The sequence below is a fragment of the Marmota monax genome, unplaced genomic scaffold (genome assembly GCF_021218885.2).
Source record: "Marmota monax isolate L192 unplaced genomic scaffold, Marmota_monax_Labrador192_F-V1.1 WCK01_AAM20220418_F8-fsc00127, whole genome shotgun sequence".
Classification (NCBI taxonomy): Eukaryota; Metazoa; Chordata; class Mammalia; order Rodentia; family Sciuridae; genus Marmota; species Marmota monax.
This window is the reverse complement of record NW_026692894.1, coordinates 5273247-5286228: the sequence shown is the minus strand read 5'-3', so window position 1 is coordinate 5286228 and position 12982 is coordinate 5273247. Positions and strand designations below refer to the sequence as shown.

The window sequence follows — 12982 nt, the reverse complement described above, 5'->3', positions numbered from 1 at the left end:
GCTGGGGATGTGGTTCCGTGGCCGAGTGTCCATGAGTTCAATCCCTGGTACCAAAAAAAAAAAAAAAATGCGAGTCTTAGAGAGGAAGCAACAGACTCCTCCAAGATCTGCGTCTCCTCCATGGTTGGGTGTGGAACGCAGGTTGCGTCGTGTCCAGCTAGTGAGCAAGAGTGATGAGACGCTGCAGAGCGGACTGGGCGGCGAGAGGTGTGGAGTTTTACCTCCAAAGACAAATAGGGGCTTGTCTTGGTCCTGCCCACTTCTCAGCTGGGCCAGAGGCTCACAACTAGACTAAGAAACCATCCAGTCACCTGGCGCCCTGTCCAGTGATTCCGGACTGTCAGTGGTCCTGGGACCTGGGTCACCCCAGCAACCAGCACCTGGGATGACGCAAACCCTCCCCTGCACTCTGCAGGATCATTCCTTTCCTCCTTGCAGACCGCCCCACCCTTCCTGCGTGGCCCTGCCTTGCTGGACTCTGACCCACAGTCACTCCTCAGCTCTCCCTCGGCCCTCGCTGACGGGTGCGACCCCTGGACTCCCAGGCTCTTCACAGTGCTCGGCACACCCTGGGCTGTGGGTTCACGGGGGTCTGTCTCCTGCCTTGCTTGGGCTCCTCCAGGGCAGGATCCCACCTCTGCCACAGGATGGCCTAGCACCAGCACAGGAGTGGCCAGAACACTGGAAGGAAGACCCTGGAATGGCCCAGGGGGTGATGTCCCCTCCTGGACAGTGCAGGGCCGTGCTCAAGGACCGCTCCTTGGACTGCGTCCTGGCTGTGACGCGTAACGGCTAAGTGCCTAGACTCGGCAGCAGACAGGCCGGGTCACGCCCCAACTCTGGACAGGTGACTTGTCCCCTTTGTGCCTTGGCTTCCCCATCTGCAATGTGGGGTGGGCACAGGTCAGAGCTGCGTGGAGGCTAGCCACCCGCAGCGCCTAGGGCCTAGCAGGGCTTATAGGTTATCATCAGCCTGGTGCTAAGCAGCGTGCAGGCTTCTGGTGGATGCTCATGCTCATTTGGTGACAAGTGTGACACAAGCCACCCTGCTGGTCCAGAGAAGCCCAATCCCAACCCCCACTCCCAGCACTCACCTGAGGTACATGCTGAACCTGCCCCACTGGCCGAGAGCAGCACCCAGTCTTAGGTCCTAGGCCTCCATCCCATCCTCATCTCTCTTGGAGGCCCCTCTGCCCCTCTCCAGGGTCTCTGCATCCTACAGCCTCTGCCCCTTTGCCCCCACCCACCTGTCACCCCAATTGCCTGGCATCACAGGAACAGGGCCTCGAGACTGTGGCTTCACCCGCAGTCAAGGGGCTTCACTCTTCCTGGGGCTCACCTCTGCCCCCAGATTCTTGGGCCCCATTCCCAGAGTCTGGTTTTGCAGATCTGGAACAGTGGGTGGAGGTCAGCTGGCCCCCAGTGCTTGACGTTAGCAAGCCACATGTTGAGACACTGTGTCTTAGGGCCTCTGCTAAGTCAAGGACCACAACACACACCCCAGCAGCTCTGGAGGACCCTCAAGATGAAGAATATTGGGCAGTGACCCTCATCTGATCTGCTCAGAGACAGGCAGTGACTTGCCCACCAACACACAGCCAGGAAGAGCCCGGGGGAGGAGAGGAAAGCAGGCCTCTGCCCCAGGTATGGCCCAAGCCCCAGTCACGAGGGCACAGACGACACCAGACCACAAGTGCTTTTTCTCTGCTTTCTGTTTTTGGAGAGCTCAAAGAGGATTTTTTTTTTTTTTCCAACAGGCAAAATGTATTTTTTCCCCAAAAGCACATAAAACCCTTCAGCTGTCCACTCAGCAGCCGGAGTTTGGCTTCTTTTGTTCCCTGAATCGAGGCCGGGAAGGCAGAGCCTCCCCTTGCTCCACATTCACCCCCAAGGAACCATTCCCAACTCAGAGGCCATGGGAGACGGCCCTCCGCCAGGCTTGAGGTTGAAGTCCCTGAGGCCCAGCACAGGGGGAAAGCACTGGAAAGGCGAAGCCAGAGCCCTGGAGAGGCTTGGGGGTGCTGGCTGCTCCAGTCGGAGGGGAGACACATTGCCCTCAACCTGGGCCATCACACGTCTGGGCATCCCCGAGCAAAGCCCACAAGCGCTGGGTGGACGCATGGAGCCAAGCTGCAGGACTAAAAGCAGCACATGGAGGCTACAGCCTGGGCTTTGCCAGGACCAGGGCATTAATGGGGGTCCTGGAGCCCCTGAAGCTGTAGACATGGGGCACATCGGCACACCCCCAGACACATCTTGGGGGGAGTTTTCAGCAGATTCCCAAACAGATTCAAGAGGTTGCAAAGGTCAAAAAAACAACCCACAGCAACCCGGGCCGTAAATATCCCCCAACTCTGGGGGAGGGTCATAGACTTGGAGCCTCACGGTGGGGTTGAGTCCAGCTCTGTCCCTCTCGAGTTGTGCTCCTCAAGCCAGTCCTTAACCTCTCTGCACTTCAGCATCCCCATCTGCAAAGAAAGGGTCTTCATGATCCTGGCCTCCCGGGGTTTTCTGAGATCAACAGTCTTCTCCTAGCATACAGTAAGTGCTCAGTGAAGGCCTGTGGAAGAGAAATGCGGCAGCTAGGGAAGTCCCATGATCGCCCCTTGGTGCTCCCTAGTGCCCAGCTGGGGCAGGAACTGAGCCTCCTGTGCCCTTGCCCACCACTGCCCATTGGGAGGCACAGCCTTTCTTTCGGATAGCAGACTGGGGAGAGGTCAGGCAGAAACAGGAATTGTGACACACCCTACAGAGACCCCCAGGCCTGAGGGGCCCACCAGCATTACCCCACTTCTCTATGGAGCAACTTAACAGCAAACGGGGTGGACAGAGGACCGGTGAATGTCACACACCGTTGGTGCCAAGTCCTCCGTGACACCCTGTTTCCCCTACATATCAATGCCAGGGAGCAGGTGCCACTCCTGTTCCCCAGGCAGGACAGATCTGAACTCTGAAGCTCCAGCCCCTTGGAGGTGCCCCAGGAGACACGCATTGCCAAAAAGCAGGGGCAGCAGCGCCTCCTGGCCCTGTGTCCTGCCCCACCCTCAGGAGCTGCTGCCCAGGGCCCCTGCTCCCGGACAGGCAGGAGTAATCCCAGGGGCCAGGAAGGGGGCTGTGAGGAGAGGGCCGTGGTCCCGGTCTCCCCGCACGGCCTGCGCCCCTTCCAGATCCTCCAGGTGGCTCCTCACCCACATGCACGGTGCACGGTCTCCGGCCAATCCACCTGCCGAGGGCTGGAGAGCAGTTCCCAGGGCCGGGCCGAGGGAGCCCCCTTTCTGGGTTTTCATTAACTACCGCAGTGACCATCCCTCCCAGACTGGGGCCCAGGCTCTCCCAGGGAAGGGCGCGCGCTCCGGCCCCAGAGGTGCCCAAGTTGGAATCACCACGAGGCCAGTGGGCGGGAACTCTGCCACCCTGGACAAGCTGCTCCACCCCCGGCGAGCTCCTCGTCCAGGGGGGCCTCGGGGAGTGAACGGGACGCTCCTCTCCCCTCTGACCCTTCACAGCCTCCAGTCCCACTCTTCAAGTCTTGTGACCCCCACTGCCTTACCACCCCGCCCCCCTGACTAGTGACATGCCACTCCCCCCCCCTCCATTCTCTTCATAGCAACCAGAGCAGTTTCTTTAAAGGTTAATCAGAACCCCTAATGCTATTGGAATAATAAATGAAATGCCTGATAATTGAAAGGTCATGATCTGCATCCCCTATTCCGACCTCATTCTCCTCTGTCCCCCACTGCTCACACTGTTCCAGTCACAATAGGCTCCCCGTGATTTTGCAAGCATATTAAGGTTTTTTCTGCCCCAGGGCCTTTGCACTTGATGTTCTCCCTACCCAAATCACCTTTTCTCTAGATCTTCCCTTTGGTTCTAAGCTCAAATGGCCCCAGCATCACCAACAGCAATGAACTTAAGAACCCTTCCCCATCAAACATTATTTAATTAAGATTTTTTTCCCTTTATGGTACCAGGGATTGAAGCCAGGGGTGCTTTACCACTGGGCTACATCCCCAGACTTTCTCACTTTTATTTTGAGACAAGGTCTCATTAAATTGCCAAGGCTGGCCTCAAACTCGCAATCCTCCTGTCTCAGCCTCCCCACTTGCTGGGATTACAGGTATGTACCACCGTGCCTGGCTGCTTAATAAGAAATGAGTATTTATGTTCCACCTCCGTGTGAGTTCTGTGGGGGGAAAGAGTCTATCTTCTTGTTCATGACTACATTCCCAGCACTTGGAACTGTGTCTGGTACTGAAGGACACTGGATGGCAAACACAGATCGGCATCCATCATCAGGTGAACCAGCGAGTCCGTAGTGTGCAGTTACTGATACCTGCTGTCACTAGGAAGCTTATTTGGCATTGTCTAGTTTATGTGAAACTCCACAAACTTAATCTCTTTGTATCTCTGTAAGGATCCCAGAGGGTGTGGGCAGGACCAGGATTCTCTGCCATTTTGCAGAGACTGAGGTGGGAGGAAAATGACCTAACCGAGGTCTCAGAGAAGGGATGCTGGGAACTGCGCTGGCTGTCAGTGTCCTGCATGACACCTTCAGGGTGCTGGGCTGGGCCAGCAGAGGGGATGGCAGGGACAGAGGCACCTGAGGTGTTCCGCAGCACACAGCCTGCTTGTCTTGCCTGAATAGAAAGGAAGAGGGTTTCAGCCCAACTACACTTGAAGAATCAGTGCTGTCACCTGAGGCCAACTGCGGAAACTGAGGAGCCAGTCCCCCAGGACGCCAGCCCCAGGCTCCTGTTAGCTCCTGGGAGCTCAGGCAGCCTGCAGAGCCACTTGGAAAGCCTCTCTGTGCCGGAAGCCAAGGCTGCCCATCCAGCAAGCACTCCCTACCTGTTCCTGCTAACAGAAATGACACTGGTTCAGAGCTGATGGAGACGGTGGTAAGCCAGGGAAGGCAGACCCTTGTCTTCAGTCTAGGTGTGGACACGGACCCCGCTTTGGGCACTGAAATAGAAAGCCTGCTAAGAGATTTTGGGAGGAACTGCGCTTTTCAGATAAAAACAACTTTTCAGAGAAACCTTCAGCACCATGTCTTGCTTCCTATCTCTGGATATGACTGCAATGCCCAGCGCAGGGGTAGTCATTGTGTAACAGTGAGGCCCACTATTCGGTCGATAGCACAGCAGAATGATAGTTGAGTCCTCCATGGCCAAGTGACAAACCAGCCCTCAGATACGTACCTCTGAAATCATTGTGATCTACGAAAAACAAATATATCTCAGGTCCAAACCTCTCAGTCAGATTGCGTTATCCACAGCGGAAGCTTCTCTAACTGAACCCGACCCCTTTCTGAGCTTTCCAGCTCATATCCCCGCTTGCTCCGACCATCTTCCCACTGGTGGGTCCTGTCCATCAGTGACCTTGGACCTGAGCAGGGAGGGGAGACATGGCAAGCTACCATCACAGGGTCTGGATGCCCCAAGGGGCGGGCTCTATCCTGTGGCTTTCTCTGGTCTCTGCCCCGTGAGGATTTCTAGGTTCTGGGTCTGCCTCACAGAGCCAGAGGCTCCCCTGAGCAAGGAGGGCCTCTCCTAACTCCTATCCCTGGGGGAAACCGCTTCCTCTTGATCACGCCTACATCGCTGGCCCCTAAATCCCCCAACCCGGGAAGCCCTCAGGGCTTTGAAGTCTGAGAACTGAATTTGGATCCCCTTCTCCAAACCTTAACTTCTCTCAGCCTTGATTCCCTAATCGGCAGAAAGAGAACTACAGCTCTCTCTCTTAGGACTGTTGTGAGGTTAAAAAGACACAGTAGCTGTGGTGGGCAATGAATGTGTCCCCCCAAATTCCTGCTCCCCATGAACATGCCTGCATCATCCTCTCCTCTCCAGTGTGGGCAGGACTTGGGACAGTCGCTCAGGTGACTGGGTTATGACATAGGAAAGGTGATTTGATGCTTGCCCTGTGGCCGACTGCAGAGTCCCGCGGGCTGGGAGGAAGTAAGCTGTCACATTGTACAACAGGTACTTGGTGCCAGGTGCCGTGATGCATGCCGTGATCCCAGAGACTCCAAAGCCTGAGGCAGGAGGACTGCAAGTTGGAGGTCAGCCTCAGTGACTCAGTTTGATCATATCTCAAAATAAAAAATAAAAAGGGCTATTTAAAAAAAGGGCTAGGGATGTAGCTCAGTGGTAAAGCAACCTGGGTTCCATCCCCAGGACCCCCCAAAAAAGGTGGGGGGTACTTGGCAGTATCTAAGGGCAGCCCCGACAGTCGCTCTGGTCCAATAACCAGCAAGGGAACAGGACTTCAACCTCACAATTGCAAGGAGGTGAATTCTGCTAACTGGTGAGCTTGGAAAAGGACCCCATATCCTGGTTGAGACTGCAGCCATACGGCAGCCTCCCATCAGCCACGAGGCCCAGAGCTGGACTGAGCCCGCATTTGGGACCCACAGAACCCAGGAGGTAAGAAGTCCCTGTTGTTTTAAGCCACTGGGTTTATGGTCATTTGTTCTGCAGCAAATGAAAACTAATACAATGATCTTAGTTTGCACCATATGAAATTGCCACTCGAGACGGTCAGAACAAGCTGGGCACAGGCAACTGCACACAGTTCAGCACCATAAAGCCGGGCGGTGCCTCGCTGGCAGTGAGCACTCCATAAGCCCTGCTGTCACTATTCCCCGGGCTCCACCACACGAGAGCCTTGGCGTATTCAGTGGTTCAATGGACCTTTTTCTTCCAGCTGGCTTTGACAGCTGCTGCAATGTCCCCAGGCCTCTCCATCCAATGCCCCCTCCCCTTGCCTGCCAGAAGAAAACAGAGTAGATTCCCGCTGACGCAGCCCCCAAGCTTGGCCGCCTCTTGGGCCCCAAGGCAGCCAAACTCCAACCTGCCAGACAGCAAATGTATCTCTGGGGCAGAGACAGCAGCTGCCCATCAGCCCATACCAGCGGTGGGGACAGAGCAGCTGTGTGAGAGACACCAGCTGAGCTGTGTGACCAGGCTGCCTCTGGCCTGCCCCTCTTCCCTTCCCTGGGGCTCAGGAGCCCACCATGTGGCACTGGGCATTGCTTCTCTAGAAGGACCCCGTCCAGGTGCAAAAGTTTCCTGTTACATTAAAAAAATGCAAATTGGCCAGGCAGGGTGGCAGATGCCTGTAATTCCAGCTACCCAGAAACTAAGGCAGGAGGATGGCAAGTTCAAGGCCAGCCTGGGCAACTTAGTAAGACCCTGACTAAAAAAGAGGGACTGGGCTGGGATACCGCTCAGCTGGTAGAGTGCTTGCCTCACATGCACAAGGCCCTGGGGTCGATCCCCAGCACAACAACAATAAAAAAGAGGGGTTGGGGGCCAGGGCTGAAGCTCAGTGGTAGAGTACCCTGGGTTTAATGATCAGTATGGGGGAGGGAGCAAATCATTCTTTTTTTGGGGGGCGTACCAGAGTTTGAACACTGAGGCACGCAACCACTGAGCCACATCCCCAGCCCTATTTTGTATTTTTTTGTTTAGAGACAGGGTCTCCCTGAGTTGCTTAGTGTCTTGCTGCTGCTGAGGCTGGCTTTGAACTCATGACCCTCCTGCCTCAGCCTCCCAAGCCATTAAGATTACAGGTGTGCGCCACCATGCCCTATGCAAATCATTTTTTTTAACTAACATATTAATATGCTGGTTCAGGATGCACAGAGACTTCAAAAATAATGTGGCCTTTGGGGAATGGACAAGGGACAAGTAAGTTTCAATTGGGTCTGAGAGTGGCTGACAAAATCAGAAAAGGCCTCTGAACTATCAGGAGAAGTAAAAGCTTTGGGCTCAAGAAGGATCTTTAGAGTCACATTTCCCACAACGTCTGCTGATATCTAGTTCGATAACCATCTGCCGTACCCACTCCCAAAACCACCTCTAAACATCTCTAGATCAATGTCCAGAATCCACGCAAGTCTTGGAACCCACCTATCGAGGTGTCAAATAGATGGACATAAATCACTATTCATGGATAAACCCTTGAGTCTCCACAACTGATATTTATGCTTCCTTTACAAAGGAGGCACAGACAGGCTAAGTAGCCCACCCGGGACCACAGGAACAAAGCCAGGAGGAACCCAGATGCGGCCACATTCTTTTTTTTTTTTTTGTACTAGAGATTGAACCAGAAGTACTTAACCATTGAGCCATCCCCAGCCCTTTTTATTTTTTATCTTGAGACAGGGTTTCACTAAGTTGCTCAGGGTCTTGCTAAATTGCTGAGGCTGGCCTCAAACTTGTGATCCTCCTACCTTAGTCTCCAGAGCCGCTGGGATTACAGGTGTGAACCACCACTCCCAGCCTGGACGCACATTTTTAATCACTGTGTCAAACAACCAAAGGTTTTCTAATCTTCAACCCAGAGTAAACCAAAGTTGAAAAAAATCATTGTTTGGGGGTGAACTAGAAGCTGAATCCAGAAGGTACTCTGCCTGAAGCAAAGGCCCAAACCAGTCTATCCCGCAGTGTCATCTGCCTTCGGCAAAGACTTGGCCTGCCTCACGGTGGTGGCTCCGTGCTAGGGCTCAGAATGAGTCTCCATACCAGGTAGCATTGCTTAGCTGGGGCGCCCTGGGACAGGCACTGCCTGTGCCTCCTCTTGGCACTGAGCAGAAAGCTCCTGGGGCTGGGGTGGGGGTGGGCAGGAATTTATATGGAGCGCAGAGAGAAGGGAACACAGGAGATCCCTGGGCGCCAGAGACGGCAACTCACACCATCCCTGAAACACCGTCTCTCCAGATGCCCATTCTGAACCCCTGGAGTTCTCACCCACCAGCCCCTCTGCCTCTCCTACTGCTCCCTGCCTACCAGCATGTGTCACCTAGATGCTCACACAGCGGTATCCCGTAGCCTCCTCTCCTGGGGTCCCATTGATGCTGAACACAGGGCGCAGAGAAGTGGGACTTGACCCTTTAACTGGTGGCCACAGAGTAAAGAATATGCTAGAGAAGTCCACCCATGCATCTCTCCCTCCCCCCCACCCTCCTTTTCCTCTTCCTATGTCTGTCTGTCTGTCTCTCTCCATTCTGGAACCTGGAGAGTTGGTCCCTGGTAAAGCAAAGAGATGATCTACAATTTCAAAGTCCACCAAGATTGATTTTTTTTTTTTTGCCTATCCTCTGTTCCAAATGACTCCTCTCTCCTTATCTCTCCTCACCAAAATCCACGTTCCCACTCTCTTTCTGGAGAGCAGGGGTAGGGCCCAGGTCAGGCCCTCCTCAGGCTGACAGATCATGTCCCCTAAGAGGCAATAGACACTGGATGAACCCTAGAACCACAACCTGCAGGGACTCAGATGCATCTCCAGGTACTTCTTATGCAAGAGACTGGCATCCTCTGGACACCTCCACTTGCAGAGAGCAAGCAGCGGGGACCAAATGTCATCACCTTGAGTAATCTTTGTAGCTACTCACTGAGCACCACGGTGCACCATGCTGGGTGCATCTTGATCCTCCATTCCTGCCAGTTAATCCCACCAACAGTACTTGGGCTTACTATGTGCCAGGCACTGTCCTAAGCAATGAGCTGCCTTTGTGAGCAAGGTTTCTCCATGAACATACAGACGGGACAAATGGGGAAACGGAGGCTTGAAGTTTGTCCCTAGCAGGGAATCAGAGGTTCCATTACAAGATGTGACTCTGTGAGCACATTATCACCTGTCTTCTGCCTCCTTTCCTCTCCGCTAGGGTGGCGGGTTCCAAGTGGCTGATACAGCCTGGGAATCCCTGCCTTCCAATGCTCAGGAAGATGCTTTGCTAGAGACGGGATAAATCTGCACACTTGAGATGCCCACTACGTATGATTGACCCTGGGCCAGGACTGAATACCAGGGCCCAGGTAACACAGAAGGCAGTGATTTGAGCTGGGTGTCTCACGGGTGAGAGGAGCCTGGAAGTGAGAGCACAAGGCCGGGCTCTTCAGAGTCGGGGACACGAAGGAGGAGTGAAGTCTGTTCGAAGGCCCGGAGACAGGAAGGATCTCAAGAGGACTCTGAGGCAAGGGGCTGATTGAAGGCCGAGGGGTGCAGCAGGGGCAGGAGTCGGAGGGCCTGTTTAAGGTTGAGGAGGTGAGACTGGAGCTCATGGGCCATTTGGAATCTCCCAGCACAGCAATGGCAAGAGGCAAATGGCCCTGGGAGACGATTCCGACAGCCCTGTGGCAGGCGGTGGGAGCATCTGGAAGCTATCACAGCAGCCCCCGGAGGGTCTGGCTGTGGGGGTGCTGCCGTTCTACCCCACCAGCCTTCACTCGCCCTCAACTTCTAGCCTTCAGGACAAAGTCCCCCAAGTCCTTCCCTCTTTCAAGACCCAGACCAGTGTCTCTGGCTCTACCTACAATGCCCCAATCGATGTCTCAACTTTGTAGGGCGGGGAGGGGGGGGGCGGTCACAAGGAGGGTGAGGGACACTCTGGCCAAAAAGTGACCTAGAAGAAGATGGGATGGGTGATTTGGAACAAGGGCTCCACATGCCATTGGTTACTGGGGGTGGGGATGCCTCACTGGAGGAACCTCAAGAAGGGCTATGCCTGAGCCACAGTACCCCTCAGTCCCAGCAAGGCAGTGACTCTAGGCCAATCACAAAAGGGCTGCGTCAGGGAAAAATCTCCCCTTCTCCACCTCTACCCTCTTACTGCCTGGGGCAGCCACCTCCACAACTATAAGAAGCCAGCTCTTAAGAAAGTTACCACAAATCCTGTATGACATGACTTGAGGATTTGGGGGTTGTAGTCCACAAAAATACTCCTCTCCTGCTCATTCTAAAATTTCACCAGCGGTGTTCCAAGCCTTTGGCTTAAGGTTTCTGACCCAGGTTATTATTTTGTTTTGCTTTTTTTTTTTTTTTTTTTTTAGTGGTGTCACTTCAAGTTGCTATGGATTATCCACACCTCAGTATGAATGAGTCAATCTGATCCTTTTTCCTGTTGTTGGAGGTGAAGGAAGGCTTTGGAATCCTGAGTTCTAGGACCGTGAGGAGGTGGGGAGAGAAGATAAGGATGCTGAGCAGCACCGGAGGAGAGGAGAGAAGAGGGCAAAGAATGGGGAAGGTTGGCATGCCTGTGAGGGATGGGGCAAGTCTCTCCCTTCTCCATTTATGGAGGTGTTGATCAGAGATAGCAAGCGGGGACCCTGCTGCATCTCCCCTCCCCTGCTCTGGTGCCTAGACCCCTGTTCCTGTCTCTTCCCGCAGTCCTCGAAGCAACAGCCTGGAGTGCAAACTTTCCGGGCTATGACCCCAGCCGGGCTTCCCATTCTGCTGTCGCCACCCGCAGCTAGGCAGGGGCTCTTGACGGACCCCCGTGGGGTGGGATGGGGTGGGGGGCGTCCTGGAGGCGAGGACACTCTGGGAAACGGGCTCTAGGAGATAAGAGGGTCAGAGCGGCAGGGGCCGCGGGGCTCTGGTCCAGGGGCGGGGCAGGGGGACCCGGCCAGCGGGCGGCTCACCTGCAGGACACGGTGATCTCCACCTTGGTGGCCGGGATGCTGCCCGCCAAGGAGTCGAACTCGCTCAGCGACGCCATGTCCTCAGGCTGCTCCATCACCCACCGCACCCCCCACCCCAAATTAGTCAATTCCTGCGCGATTCACGCCTCCTCCGGAGCGACTGGAGCCCTGGGCTCTCCCCCAACTCCGGAGCCGGGGCTGGGCGGCCAGGGGCGGAGAGGAGCGCGGAGAGGGGGCGTGGGAAGTGAGAGAGGGAGGGGGGCGGAGGGAGCGGGGGCCGCGGGGAGAAGAGGGGGCGCGGGTGACGCTGCGACGAGGCTGGGGGCCCAGCGGAGAGGGGCCAGGAGCCTGGGGAGCTGGGGCGCAGCGGGGAGAGACGGAGAGGGGCTCCGGGGAGAGGGCACCGGGAGGGACGCGCGGAGTCGTAGACAGGGGCGCGGGCAGCGGGGCGTGCGGCTGTGGGCGGGGGTAGAAGGGGTGCAGGAGCCCGGGAGAGGGTTGTGGGGGACCGAGGCGCGGGAGGGGGTGAGGGCGGCGGGGGTGGCAGGGCGCGGGCAGCGCGGAGCCCCGAGCGCCCGGACTGCGCCGCCTCTCCCTGGGTCTCGGCGCGGGCGGCGGCGGGGCTGGGACGCGGCGGTGAGCGCCACCTCCTCGGCTGGGGCTCCGGCTCCGGGGCGCCCGGACTGCGGGAAAATCAAATCTGCCCGAAGCCGCCGCCTCCCGCCACCCAGGGCGGGCTGCGTGCCGGGGCCGCGAGCGCCGGAGGGGCCGCCCGCAGGGGCCGGGGCGGGGCCGCGGGCGGGGTCTGCGCGCGGTGTTGAGTGCGTGTGAGCGGGTGAGTCTGTGTGTGTATGTGTGCGTGGTGGGCGTGGGGACGCGGCTCCCGATCCTGGGACAAGGGTAGCAACAGCCAGAGATGGTTCCAGGTGCGCGCGTCTTCCTCTGCGGCCGTCCTCCATCCTGGTCAAGGGTCTCCGCACTGGGGGAGGGAGAGGGGCTTGTGAACCACGGGGCACCTGTTTGAAAAAGGTCTAGGCAGGACAGGTGGCAGGACAGGTGGCGGGGGTGAGGGGAATGTGTGTATAGAGGGGGTCGGGTTACAGGGTCTCTCCCAGAAGCGGACTTACTTTCTACTGGGCAGGGAGGGTGGCGACCCCAGTGCCGGGAGAGGGCACCTCGATTTCCCAGTTAGGGCCTTTTGGCCCTGGGTCGGTTCCTAGGTGCTTCCCCTTCCCTCCTCGGGTTCCCTCCGGTTCTGGCCTCGCGGAGTCAGCCACCTAAACCGCGCGCCAGCGCCCTCCTCCTCCCCCGCCCGTCGTGACCACACGGCCGTGCCAGCCCCCGGGTCTAGAAGCTTCTGCCACCAGACTAGGAGGATGGCCTGAGCTCCACGGGCTTCAATGCAACCAGCACCGAGTAAGGGCCTGCACCGAGTAAGGGGGCGGGGGGCTCCAGGACCTGCCCTGGAGAACGACAGAGTTGGAGCACCTTTCAGCAGCCCCCTGCCCAGCAGAGCCTCTAGCGGTCTCCAGCCCGCCCTCCCGGGTCTGGGGTTG

The 12982-nt window shown here is 56.7% G+C and overlaps 1 protein-coding gene across 2 annotated transcripts in view; it reads right to left on the bottom strand.

Annotated features, from left to right (window-relative positions):
* Window positions 1-12109, bottom strand: part of Cpne5 (copine 5) — an 88766-nt gene extending 76657 nt beyond the window's left edge. For both annotated transcript variants that reach the window (XM_046450756.2, XM_046450757.2), the window contains exon 1: window positions 11427-12109. In XM_046450756.2, the coding sequence (XP_046306712.1) occupies window positions 11427-11521 (95 nt within the window). In that variant the 5' untranslated portion in view covers window positions 11522-12109. The remainder of the gene's footprint in view (window positions 1-11426) is intronic.
* Between the last annotated feature and the right edge of the window lie 873 nt (window positions 12110-12982).